The following is a 13,869-nucleotide window of genomic DNA, read 5'->3' as shown; positions in this document are numbered from 1 at the left end:
TTGATCCCGGGCCCTTGGCCCTTGGGCCTTTGAGCCTCTTGAGCCTTCCTTTTGATTGGGGCCTGCTCCACACTCTTTGGAGTGTACTATCGCTTTTAATAATGGCCCTTGAGCCACTGTTTTCTGCTTGGGCCCGCTCCTATTTCTTTGAAGTGTACCTTTTCTTCTAATAATCTGCTCTTTCACTACTTTACCTCGGTATCTTGTTCAATTCTTTGCTCGAGACTCCAAGAGCCTGGACACCGTGCGGAGAAGAGCCCACTCTCTGGTAACAATTGTGCATGCAACAGATGCTGAATGGCAGGCAAGAGCTATGACGAAGCCAGCCAGCGCACAGCCCACTCTTGGAGGAAGGGGTGTCACATCAGATGTCAGAGGTAGGAGACACTCTGGTGGAGAGTCCGGGCCCACCATTCAAGGAGGGGGCACTCCCCCTGCTATCTGCACCCAGGTGTATTGGGAAATTTGGGATGCTGCTGCTGGCTCCAGTTGGTTTAGTCTGCGCGCAGTTACTGACAACAGCAACAAACATTTAATCGAGGGCTTATCACATGCCAGACTCTGCTCTAAACATCTTCAAAACAATCATATGAGGTAGGAACTATTTTATAGAGGCCACTGAGGCCAGAGACTGAAGCCACCTGCTGAATGTCACCTAGGGGGAATATGGCTTTAAACCAAGGCCATCTGGCTACAGAGCCCATACTTCTAAACTGCACATTATTGTTGTAGGGGGTTATGATTTTCGTTACTCTAATTCATCTGATGGCAGAGTGACCTCCCCAAGGCTACCCAGCGAGGATGCAGACCCAGGAAGCCCAGTGAGCATTTTCCTCCCCATCCAGGCTGCCAGGTGGTGCAAGTGAGTCCTATGCCTGCCGGCCTGGCGCCACGATGCCCAGGGGGCTGGTGAGATTGTCACTGATGTGGATAACTTTGCTGCCCACTCTGCGCATTCTGACTCAGCCTTATCAGCCTGGGACTTCCTGCAACTGTGTCTCAGTTAGACCCGGGCCCCAAATTCCTGGTGGGTGATGTGTGCTCTGTCTTCGATAACAGCTCTGGCAGAGCTCCCTGGGGATGGCTGCTTTGGCTGCATCTCCGGCTCAGATAACAGAGGACCAGGGAAATGTCTCCACTTTATCTTCTGGAAAGCTGGCTTGGCTTTGGGCTCAGCAGGCTGCAAGGTGAGACAAAATCTCCACTACTGCTTCTCCTCTGGGCTCCAGGAATTTGCTGGAGGGAAGGGAGCCACATCAGAGGGCAGTGAGTTGCCCAGGGGAGTGAGGCAGGTGTCGACTATCGCCCCAGGCTGCCTGCCTGCTGCTGACAAAGCAGTCAATCTGTCACTTATTCATCAGATATTTACTGAGCACCCCCCTTGGGCCAACCCCTGTTCAAAGTACTTATATATTTGAATTCATTTAATCTTCCCAACAACCCCATATGATAGGCCCTGATGTCATTCTGTTCATTTTACAGCTGAGGAAATCGAGGCCCAGAAGTAACTTGCCCAAGATCACACAGCTGATGTGTGATGAAGATCTTAACCACAGGCTATCCTATAGTCATTTACAAATGAATAGAAGTCTGTTAGTGACACATATTCTGAGGAGTAGAGAGGGTAGAACAGTTGCTACTTCTGCTGGGTTGTCAGGGCTCTTTGGGGTGGTGACTTCTCAGTTATATCTCAATGCAAGGATGAGCCAGCCATGGGGATCTAGGGAAGGGTATTCCAGGCAGAGGGAACAGCGAATGCAAAGGTCCTGAGGAAAACAAGCTCATTAGGGGAAACGGGCCCAAAGAGCAAAGGGCCTGCTTAGGCTTAGGCAGAAAGCTGGGGTAGGATGGACCCTCCACCCCCTCTCTGCCTCTGTGCCAGCCCTGTCTGAGCTCCTGGGTACTTCCTGGCTTTACCTCCTCCTAGCTGTGTGACCCTGGGCAAGTGGCTTCCCTTCTCTTGGCCTTTGCTCTGGGCTGCGTCACCCATCCTGGGGCTACAGTGAGGCCCCTGGGGTGGAGGTGGGGTCGGGCACACTTTGGGCCCATGGCTTCTACCTAGATACAAGATGGCAACTGCAGGGCCATGTGTCTTCTGGCAGGGATGGGAGGTGGTCCAGGAGGTCCTGAGGTCCCAGAGGGCCTGGTTTAGGCCTTAGGTCCCGGAGAATACAGCCCCAGGACTGAGACCAAGGGACAGAGTGAGAGGGAGTGCAGAGATTAAGAAGAGAGTAAGATGGAGAGACAGACTGACATAAAAACTGAAAGGGGGGCACAGAAAGGAAGAGATAGGATGAGGGAAGAGTGAGAAATACAGAGGGAGGGAGGGAGGGATGGAGGGAGGAAGAGAGAAAGAGAGAGACTAAGAGCAGATAAGAAAGTTGTTAATGTTCTAAATTGAAGTATACACTTTCAAATGGTGAATTTATGCTATGTGAATTTTACTACAATAAAAGGAGAGACAGACAGACAGAGATAGGAGATGGACAACAGAGAGTGACCGACAGATGGAAAGACAGAATTCCAGCATCCTGACTCACCTTGGGCCTGACTGGATTCTGGGACTGTTTAAGTTGACGATGGGGAAGGGGGGGTCCCTTGTCCCAGAGGCCAGGCCTGCAGGGCCCAGTGGGTTCAGGCCAGTCCCCTTTTTACCTGGACTGCTCTGGTGCCAGAATGTTTGCCCTGGTCTGACAGTGCTGGATTTTGCTGTGTGGGCTTTGGGGGGGTGGGGGTGGGTGGGTTAGCCCCTGGTCAGGGGGAAGGGCCTGAGAGGTAGTCCCTTGCCAACTGCCTGCTCCCCATGGGGCCCGTTACCAGGCACAGGCTCCTAGTTTGCCAAATGGGGTGAGTGGAAACCAACTCATGGGATACCCACCCTGCCTGGATTGTGGCGTCAGAGTCATGGGAATTAACGTTTTGAGCTTACAAGTTGCTGGGTGCTCACCTCCTGTTAGGCCCTATGCTGAGGGCAAGACATGGGATTCTCTATGTCTCCCCATCAACAGTCCAGAGTTAACCCTTTCAGGAGATGCGAAGTCTGGGCTCAGAGTGGTCAAGGCCTTGGTTGAGGTCACACAGTGGTCAAAGGCAGATGTGTGGGCTGAGGAAAACGACAAAACTAGACTGTCACAAAGCTGGCGGCTAGGAACCATGTGCCCGAGGACCTGCAGTAGCAGTGTCAAGTGCAGCCGGCTGGCTGAAGTGCTGGAGTCTCCCGGCAGGAAGCAAGGTCCATGTGAAGGCTGGGGCCAAGCTGCGCCTGCTCGCTGATCCTTTCACGTCGGCCTGCTTCTAGGCAGTGTTGTACCCTGGGTCCTTAGACCTCCCAACGCGCTCAGAGTTTCTGAGCCCATTTTCCAGGTGGGGACACTGACGTCAAGGTTGGCTGGGGTGGTAGGGTCAAAGCACCCCCAGCTGAGGGCAGCTGTGCCAGATCTGGAATTCAGAGTTTAGACTGGGCGGGGAAATGGGGGGGCAGGGAAGGGGTCGAGGTGCTTGGCGAACTCACCGCACTGCCATCTCTGGGCCACGGTTTGCACTTCTCAGCTTGGAGTGAGCGGCGCCAGGCCGCCCACTCCCCACCCCTCACCCCTTCCCGGCCAAGATCCCGCCCCGGAGGCGGAGGCAGGGGAAGGGGCCCGGAGCCGGCTCAGGCCCGCCCCTCCACGCCTCCGCCCCGCCCCGCGCCGCGCACAGCTCGGGGCGCACGGGCTCCGGACGCACCGACGGGCCACCGGACGGACGCCGTGACGGACGGATGTACGAAGCGCCCCGCGGTGAGTTCGCGCGGACCCCGGCCCTGGCTCCCCCTTCCCTCCAGCACCGCGTCCCGGCCAGCCGCAGCTCGCCGTCCCTGGCTCTGGGCGCTCACACACCCCGACGGCTCGGTGGCTCCACGGACGCGCGCCGCGCGCCCAGATCCCAGCCGCGGGGACGGCGCCCGAGCGCAGCGCGCGGTGCCCGTTGGAGAGATGCGGTCTCTTAGGCTGGCGCCGTGTCGGGGGCTAGGGATCCGCCGGCAGGTCCCCCCACCCTTCAGGTCCCGCCAGCGGTCTCCCCCCTGCCCCCAGCCTGGTCCCATTGCTTCACTACCGCCCCGCAGGTCGCGAGGCCCGGTCACCACCACCCCCACTCCCCACCATCCCCTCCCTGAGAGGGGAAGACTGGAACCCTAGGTGGGGCACCACCCCCGCGTCACACCCAGCCTCACTCACTGCCACACACGCACTCACACCGGTAGCCAGAAGTTCTGCACACTGCATGGGCGCACCCGCTGCCGTCTCTGTCCCTCCGTTCCTCTGGTCTCTTAGTCCAGCTCTCAGAACACCCCCCCACACACACGCCACATCTCTCACACATGTTTGCGTTCCTCACAGTTGGCCCTTTTGCGCACACACACTCCATACACACGTGTCTTGCACACCAGTGTCTCCCAGATATACGTGCCTCTTTATCAAAGTTGTGTTTCTGTTAAACGCATGTGCGTCTCTAACACCCATGTCTGCCACACATGTGTCTGTCACACACGCATGTCTCTTGTCTCACACATGTCTCACATACCTGGAGTCACAAACAGGCCCCCACACACTATGAATCTTGTACAGTCACATATGCTAACAACTTCATTTCCCAGCCCCCCACCTCTGTGGACACAGTCTGCCTCCTGGGGCTCTCCTGAGTGCGGTGGGAGTTGGGGTGGGGGGAGGCTTTTGGCTGACACTCCCTTAAGGTGGTAGCTGTGGGGAGCACAGAGAGCAGTGCTCAGCCTGCAGGGGTGGGACAACTCTGCCAGCCTTCTCACTCCTTATCGCCCCCTGCACCCTCTCCCCCTCCCCACTTTCCCAAGCAGGGGTGCCCTCCCTCCCTACTTTGCTGTCCTGAGGTCTTGCCCCACCTCAGCTTGTGGCGGCCTCTTGGACTAGTCCAAAGCTGCTCTGAGCCTCCAGGTGTTGCCGTGTGGCAGGCCAGAAAAAGAAAAGTAAGATTTGGGTACTGGTCATCATCTAGAGCCCCTTGGTAAGCAAGCCTCGATGGGTGTGTTTGTGGGTGAGTGACTGGGGCTCTGGGCCTCCCCTTCCCCATGCTCATGGAGGTGAAGATCCCCCCAGGAGGAAGGCAGGGACTGGGAACTGTTGCCCTCATTGCTCCCTCCATTTCCTCCCCTCCCCTCCTGCATCCAGAGCTGTATGATCTGGGACTAGGCAGGGAATAGATGAAGTCAAAAACTCTTATTCCTGTCGTGCAAACCTGCCAGCCCTGGTTGTGGCTGGCCCTGCATGTTGTGTTTGGCTCTTAACCATGTTATTATTATTTTTAAAAATTTAATTAGCTGCCAGCATTTACAAATTGGCAGGTTTCACATAAAAGTGCGGACTTCCGTCTTCTCCTGAAAAATCACAAGGTCTGGCAGCTTGGGGTCCACATCCCTGGGAGATGTCCATTGCCTGGTGCTGCCCTCCTGCTGCCACTGGGGGTGGGGCAGGAGCACCATTTGGCCACAGTCCCCACCCAGCCTGCTTGCACATTCTTGGCTCCTGCCTGGCCTGCATAGGACTCTGTGTTGGCTGTGCCTGCTGTGTAGACAGGGCTGTCTTTGCTGCATTTTCCACCCCAAAGTGGGTGTAGTCTAGTCCCCTCACCCATGGCTGGGGAAGCCTTGAAGGAGCCTCGTACTATTCAAGGTCTTAGTCATCAGAGCACCGAGGGCACGCCAGGGACCTGAACCCAGGGCATCTCGTGATGGCAGCAGGCACTTTTCTGCCTGGCTGTAGGAGACAGTGGCCCGGGGGCCCCATGCGAGGAGGGCAGTGATCTCCAAGCCAGGCCTCATCCATTGCTTTCCTTCCCAGATCTTGTCACTGCTCCTGCAAGGTCACATTCTTACCCCTACTTGACAGATGGGGAAACAGAGGCTCAGAAGGGGTCTCCCAGCACGCAGAGGGTATAGCTGGGATTTCAACCTACTTTTTTTCTGACCGTAAAGCCAAGCTCTTTGCCTCCCTTCCACGTATCCATGAGAGGAAGTACTTGGTGTCATTGACTCTGGGCAAATTCCCTGAGCCAGATCCATGCCTGATACACAGCAGGTGCTTAATACATGCTTGTACAACAGCTGAGGGAGATGAAACTGTGTTCTGGGCAGAGGTCAAGGTGGAGCTAAGTTCAGGGCCTAAGATGACTACTGAATTTCCTTTGAATTGGCCTGAAAGCCCAGTGCAGTGTCCTACTCTGGTCTTGATGGCCAAGTTCACTGTGATCCCATGACCACCAGGATGGACACTTCTGAGACTCTAGAGTTTGCATGGCCTCGGGGGCATTGTGGTGTGTCCTCTTGGACATCAGATTCAATGTTTGCCCTGCCTTTGGGGGCTGTGGGGGTGAGCATTTTCCCGGTGAGCCCCTGGTAGTTCTTGTGGATGAGAGCCTTCACAAGGAGGGACTCAGGAAGAGGAGGGCTGGCTCACACTCTGATGGGTGGCAGGGGTGGCGCAGCCGCACAGTTATTCCAAGCCCTAGTTCCCACGACTCTGCTTGCTCTTGTTTGCCATGTGCGTGAGTGAGGCTGAGTTCATGGGAGCTAAGGCCCCTATGGTGTGTGGCCTCCTGAAGGTTTGTTGACTGACTGACTGAGGACCAGTCCTCTCAGTAGCACATGGCACTTGGGGATGGTGGTCAGTGCCCAGCCTCTTCCATGTACCTCCTGGAGGTTTACTTTCTGGCTTCGTGAACTCTCAGGGGCACCCCCCTGAAGGCCTTGCCCTGGCATGCAGTTCCGGCCTGTGACAGGACTCCTGGCGCTGTGCTCTGCCAGCCCACAACCTCCTCGAGGGTCAGGAGGGTTACTGCTGTCAGGCAGGAGCTGCTCCAGGAGCCTGGCTGCCCTGGGCGGAGGGTGGGAGTCACGTGTGGGGCCAGACACGGTCTGAGCAGGGAGCTTGTGGTGGGCGGCACAGACGCTGTCTTTTCCTCCCATGCAGTTTATATTCTGGGGTAAGTTGGTCAACAAAGAAATGAATTTGTTAATTTCCCACAGGTGTAGATGCTGTAAAGGAGCTTTTAAGCCAGCAGGGCGACCAAATCTGGTGGGCAGGGGAGGTCCTTGTGAGGGGGGCATGTCTGAGCTGAGATGGAGTGGTGAGGGAGAATGCCCGGCAGAGGGCACAGCCAGTGCAAAGGGCCTGAGATGGGACCTTGCTTGGTATGTGTGAAGGAACAAAGTGCGGCGGCTAGAGCAGCTGGAGGACGGCAGGTGGGGCAGGGGCACGGAGACTGAAAGGTGCTGCAAAGTTTTGAGCCAGGGAGCCATGACGTATGATTTGTTTTAAGACACCCTCCCTAGCTTGCAAGATCAAGCTTTGCGCCCCTGTAGAGAGGATGTTGGCAGAAGTTCTGAGCTGCCTGATAACCATTCATCAGAGCAAGCCCTGTGCCAGGCCCTGTGCCGGGGGTAGTTCTCACCCATAAGAAGTTACAGGCCGATGGGGAACAGAGGCCTGTGAACAGACATTTGAGATCCAGGGCGACATGCCCTGGTTAAACAGATGCTGGCACAGCCTAATGATGAGACATTATGCAGCTGTGAAAAGTGAGGGTGCGCTCATGAAAAGGTCTTTAGGATCCACTAAGGCAAGAAAAGAAGGTGCTGAATGGTGTGGAAAGCATGCTACCACTGTAAAATAAATGTCAATTCCCGTGTGCTTGGATGTGCGTAAATGAACTGGGAGGAGCCGCCTGTGCTGGTCAGCTGTGGTTACCGAGGAAGTGGGGCAGGTCCGGGACAAGGGTGCAAGGCTAGGTGACACTTCCCATTGTGTGCCTTTTTATATTTTCTGGTTTTTGAACCAGGCTAGTGTATTGCCTGTTCAGAACATTACACTGAACTCAAAAGCAGCTGAGCAGTTGGTGAGTGACTGTTCATTTGTGAATTGTAAGTAGAAGTGTTTAAGGATGGTTTTTAAATTCCCTGCTTTACTGACCTTGTGGTAGAGCAGGCTGAGTTCTTCCTGGCTTGGTATACAAAAGTTTCCACTGTGATTAAAATTAGATGGTAACAAAGTCACTTTTTGCAAAGTTTGGCAAGTAGACAAAAGAAAAATCCACCCTTTCTCCCCCTCTTCCTGTGGGTGTGTTTCCTCTGGTGATTTGACTGCTGGCTCTCCTTTGGGTGGGCATCGTAGCACTTACCATTAGGTCCTGAGCCTGTTTCTGCAGTCTGTTGGCTGGGAGACAAGCCACAGGTCCAGATCCCAGGGGGCCTGGAGCAGAGGGGGGCGGGAGTCCCTGCTTTGGTATCCTGCAAGGTTCAGACCCAGCTGGGCCACTCACAGATTGTGTTCCCTTTGGGCCAGTGATACCCCCCCCCCCCACTGAGCCTCAGTTCCCTCATTCTAAATGGGTGCCATAACCTGTATCTCGCAGGGTTGTTGGAAGGAGGAAATGAGACCATTCATTCATTGAACAGATAGTTATTGAACATACTGGGTGCTGGTCACTGTTCCAATTGCTGGGGACGAAGCAGTGACCAAGGTGATGTCCTCTTCCCCAGCAGAGCTTGCTTTCCGGTGGGTGGGTGACAGAGACAGGAGACAGTGGGTGCTCACTGTGGTGTCCTCTGCTGGTTGTGCCTGCCAGGAAGAGCAGACAGGCTGGTCTGGGGCTGAGAGTGGGGGTGGGGCTGTGCTAGGGGGAGTGTCGGAGAAGCCAGTGGTGCAGATGCTGGCTTCAGTGGAGAAGGCCAGGGAGTGGGCACAGCACATGCAAATGACCAGGAGCGGCTGGAGGACAGGGCCCCTGTGAACAAGGGGGCGCTCAGGGGTTTGGCTGGGTCTGGGGTTTGATTTTATTCTGCGTGTGATCAGGATTCAATCTGGGGAGGGGTGAGGACTGAGATTTTAAAGCTCCCGCCCAGCCCCCTGCTGGGTGTGTGTGTGGAGGGGGAGCAGGCTGGGACCCACAGGACCCCAGGCCTTACAGTGGGGCGTCGTGGCGTCCCTCCAGAAGGGTTAACAGCCCTGACCAGGAGTTGCTGGGAGCAGCCAGGGAAAGCCCGGTTAGTGGCTCCCTGGACACCCATACCAGGGATGTGTGACCAAGGCCTTGGGTTTTCTCTCACACACACAGTGCTAGCAGTGGCCCCTAGCGTGGTCCCTCCCATGGCCGTCCTGAGGGCTCCAGGGACTTACACAGGAGGTTCAGAAATGCTTTGGTTAGGGCCCAGAGGCCCTGGCAGCCGGGAGGCATCCAGCCAAGGTCCTGGGGGTGGTCAGCAGGGAGGGCTTCCCGGAGGAAGAGCTACTGGCATTGTGATAAGAAGGTAGGGGGTGAGGGAGGGCGACGGAGGGACAGGAGAAAACCTAGCTTCTCTCAGAGAGGTGGGTTGGAGGGAAGCTAGGAGGAGGAAGAACTGGAGTGGGAGCCAGGTATGTTCACCTCTAGGTCCTACCCTGGGTGGGCTGCCCTTTGATTACAGGGTACTGCTGGCACGCACACATCACTAATTCACCTACTTTGGGCTGGTCCCCTTCCAGGGACCCTCCCAGGTCAAGCCATGGGTCATTTGTACCATTGTCCTCACAGTTATTGGAATTTGGAAACATTGCGAAACTGCCTCTGCCTTCTCATATATGGAGATTGTTCCAATCAAAGTACTTGTTTGGGGAAAGGTTATTTCCTTCCTCGAGGGTGGGGAGTCTGGCTTTTTGTGGGGGGCTGTATTGTAGGCCAGAGTGACCCCGCCCGAGTTACAGTGCCGGAGAGGAAGTGGTGCTGCCTGCCTGCGCAGGACTGGGGCTGGGGGACCTAAGAGTCTAGGCCTGGCCAAAACGGTGGCGGGCAGTGGACCCCCATGTGCTCGGGGAGTGGGGTGGCTGCTTGCAGGCACAGGAGACCTTTGCCTCAGGTAGGCCCTTCCGGTGTCAGGCCACTTCACCTCCTAGGGTCCTCAGTTTCCTCATCTGTGGGTTGGGGACAACCCTACTGGTTCTGCTGTCATTTGGTCCCCACGAATGGCCTGGAATGTGGGAAGAGGGCTCTGAAGTGTGGAGTGACAGTGGGTGAGGGCCCAGCTGGTGTGTGGGAAGCACAGGGGCCACTGGTGTGTTTGCATGGCCAGAGTCACATGATCCTGGATAATGAGGGTTTTCTTTCCCAGGTTCAGCTTCTCCATCTGTAAAAGGGGCCTAGTGGTAGTGCCCACCTGGTAGGGATGGTGTGAAGACTGAGAAGGCCCAAGTGTGGCTTTGGCAAGTGTATGGTGCTTAGTGAATACATGGTACTAGGTTCTATTGACAGTCATGGTTACATCTCCTGGGACTTTTGCTGAGGCCCTTGCCTGCAGAGGCAGCCCTAGGCTCTGAGGTGGGGACACAGCCCTAGGCTTTGCTTGATAAGCCTCCCAGATTCTTCTTTCCTCCCCATCCCAGCACTAAATGCCCAGCCCTGTATTTGGTCACCAAGTAAGCTTTTGGTGATCCAGAAAATTCTGTTCTTCTTAGAATCTCCTCACAACGAAAACACAGCATTGAAAAACATTCTGGTAGAGAACTCTTGGGCCCCTGAGAACACCTCCCCAGCTCCCCATGAGTCTGTGGCCTGTAGTCAGAGTAATAGGAGCCAGGGACGGGTTTTGAACAGGAGAGTGTGGCCTACTGGGGAATGCACCGGACAGGCAGAGGGGGACCATGGAGAGGCAGGACAAGGACACCTGAGGACCAGGACCGGCTCAGGAAACCGTGACACATGCAGACCCTCAAAGGCACAACCACACTGTACCCTCCGTGACCCCTGCCTGTCTCCACTCCCTCAGACCACTGCTGGTCACTCGTCAGCTTTCCTGGTCCTCGCTGCCCGAGTAGGTCAGTGCTGCTCATCTGTTCCCCTGTGGATCTTCAGAGCAGATTAATTCTGCCCCTTTGTCTGTTGGGCACCCCAGGGTCCCTTGCTGCTGTGGTCTGATTGCAGGGCTGATAGAGGCAGGCCCCAGGGGAGCTTTTGCTGTTTCTTGGGAAGCATCTAGTGGGTGTTGGCTTCCTCTTCTGATAAAGCAGCTATTAGCATAATCACATCTGTTGTCCTACCTCCCATGCCTTTACATTATGCTAAATGTATTTTTAAAAATCCTCCCCCTGGTGTACTTACTCTTTTAAAAGGAGTCCTTTTACCACAGCTGTAGATAGAAATCAGGGTCACTTGGCCTGAATCAGCAATACCTTTTAAAATAAAGGCAAGAGCTGCAAAGCAGGCCTGAATCCTCGCCACCTTCTGTTCCCTGCCCAGCCTGGAGCCCGCGGGCCCTGCCCTGTCTCTGTTGAAAAGGAAGGTTGGTGCGTATCAGGGAGGTGTTTAGGCACTGGGAGTTTTCTGTGATTGTGATTGGTTGAAAGAAAATGTACAGGGGTCATTCCTTATCACGGGGCTTGGCCTGAGCTCTGACCTCACTGTGCGTCCTTACCTCTAGCCCCACTTGGAAAGGCCCCTCGGGCTGGTTGTCACACACCTCCTCGGGACTATTTCCACTTTCTGCACCCTCCTCTGGCATGTTTCCTGCTGGGCTGGGCCGGGAGAGGAGGTTGAAGCCCCTCCAGCCAGAATGTCTTCTCCAAAACTATGACCCTGGTTCTCAGGTAGTGGCTGATGTCCATTGTCATGCAGGCACTGGGGCTGTCCCCTGTGCTCCCCAGCTCCGCACCCTTCCTGCTACCTGTGCAGAGCCCTGGAGGTGAAGATGACTTAGCCAGGGGCATCCTGCAGCTGGGGTCCATGCCAGGGGCAGCAGGTTGGCTGGGGCATAGGGCCAGGGCTCCAGCTCTGAAGGAGAGGGCGGTGCGGGCTGGCAAGGTGAGGCTGGGCCCAGTGCGTGGAGGAGGTGGGGAGCTAGGCCTGGCCAGATGGGAAAGTGCCTTGTAAACTCAATTGCTAAGCCCAGGTGAGTGGAGTTCATTAATATTACTTTTCATGGGCAGTACCTGTAACACCCACAGTCGTGGCTGTTGGCCCTTAATTAACTGCAGGACCATGTGAGGGAAGTTTGCTCCAGTCCCCTCACCCTCCCTCTGCAACTTGTTTTCTTGAACTGAGTTTATGTTTTCATGAGAGCAGGAAACTCGTTTAATGGACTGCTGGGGATGGGAAGGCTGTGATATTAGCTGTCTGTCCTGGACATGTACCCACCATGACCCCAAGGCCAGCTGTGCCTGACCCATTTATACCCCGAGAGTGGTGATGGTTCCTGGGCCTGGGGTGGGAGAAGTGGCCCTTCCTTGCCTGTGGCGCGGCAGCCCGTCCACGGCCTGGACCCCAGCCCTCACAGTGGTTCCCCTGCGTCCTCAGGGAAGGACAAGTGATGTGGGGACCCAGGGAAGCTGGAGCTGGGGACTCCAGTGCCACCGTCCTGCCTCACACCCTCCTTCCTTGGTCTCTGCCTTTCTCTCTGAGCCTGCTTGATTCTCCCAAAATGATTTAAATGTGCCCGCCCTAAGCTTGGAAGTCTCCTGGCTCATATAGTTTCTCTTTGCCTGTCCCTGTCCCTCCCCCTCCATCTGAATCCCAGGCCTTGTGAGGCTAAAAGGAGGACAGGTGAGGTAAGAGTTTCTGTGTAAGGGTGGCTGTGCCCTGGGTTACTGTGTGGCTCCCCGCGTACTCGCTAGGTGGCTTCAGGCAAGTTTTTCTCCATGTATGAAGGCCCTTTGGGGATGAGTGTTGGTGGCACTCACATTTATAACTCACTGCACGTCTGGGTCAGCCCTGTGCTGCGGCCACACAAATTAATTGATCCACCCATTTCTACCTACGCACCAGAAGCTTTCTTGAGTGTCCCCATGGGCCTGCCCCTGGGTTAGGGCTGAGCAGGAGAGCAGGACCTCTGTCTTAGGAGTCACAGGCCAGTCAGGGAGACCAGCAGGCAGACACATCAGTCAGTGTGAGGTGTCACCTCGAGGTGGAGGGCAGGAGCCTGCCAGCCCCAGCCTGTGATGGGCATCTGGTGTCTAGAGGGGAGGGCTCAGGAACTGTGAAACGCAGCTGACAGCAGAATGCGCCCATCCAGGGCTCTTCAGGAGCTGAGGGCTGTCTGTACCGACGTCCCACAGAAGTGGTGCTGGAGGAGCGGATGGGCTCCGGTGAGCTGTGTATGAGGTGGGCCAGGGATGTGTCCAGGGGGCCGGAAGCAACTCATGGAGGGACCCAGGAGGCAGCGTGGTCCAGGCAGTGGGAGTGGTCGGGGCAGTGGGGAGCCGTGGCCCATCAGCTGGGGCTGGAGAAGGGGCGGGGCCCTGCCAGGAGAGTTTGGCCCAGTGCTTGTGTGTGCATGCGTGCCCCACCACTACACAGACTGACACACTCACAGATGCTGAAACTCACCTCACATGCACACGCTCTCTTACATATACACTTAGAGTTCACATGCACAGTCTGCTCACACAGTCTCACACAGTTATACCCACGCTTTACACACTTAAACATACCTTCCATGTGCACACCTACGCCATACCCACTCACGTGCCCACATGCCTTCACACACCCAGACTCATTCATTCTCTCTCTCTCTCTCTCTGTCTCTCTCTCTCTGTCTCTCTCTCTGACTCATAAGTACCTGCATCTCTTATAGAAAGGACTCTGGTCTTTAAGCTTCCCTTGAAAAAACCTCTTGCATCAAAAGGAGGAGGAGAAAAGAAAACAGGAGAATGTCTGCTTGAGCTTAGAGACGGGTGAGAACCTGGTCCAGGCCCCCGGACTGTGCTCACTTCCCGGGAGCAGTTCAGTTCCTGCTGGTTTCTCAGCATAGGTAGACTCTGCACTGCACTCCTGGACTCAACTTCAGGGGCTGAAGAAGGGGTGAAAGGGGCCGAGCCAACGTTTGGGAGGTTCTGG

At 55.7% G+C, this 13,869-nt stretch overlaps 1 protein-coding gene across 2 annotated transcripts in view; it reads left to right on the top strand.

Moving 5' to 3' along the window:
* Positions 1 to 3,643: 3,643 nt before the first annotated feature.
* Positions 3,644 to 13,869, top strand: part of FBLN2 (fibulin 2) — a 100,895-nt gene continuing 90,669 nt past the window's right edge. For both annotated transcript variants that reach the window (XM_019718395.2, XM_019718394.2), the window contains exon 1: positions 3,644 to 3,779. In XM_019718395.2, coding sequence (XP_019573954.2) covers positions 3,761 to 3,779 — 19 coding nt within the window. In that variant the 5' untranslated portion in view covers positions 3,644 to 3,760. The remainder of the gene's footprint in view (positions 3,780 to 13,869) is intronic.

Source organism: Rhinolophus sinicus, linkage group LG01, assembly GCF_036562045.2.
Source record: "Rhinolophus sinicus isolate RSC01 linkage group LG01, ASM3656204v1, whole genome shotgun sequence".
NCBI lineage: Eukaryota > Metazoa > Chordata > Mammalia > Chiroptera > Rhinolophidae > Rhinolophus > Rhinolophus sinicus.
The sequence above is the reverse complement of the archived record's forward strand: the minus strand, read 5'-3'. Positions and strand labels throughout refer to the sequence as shown.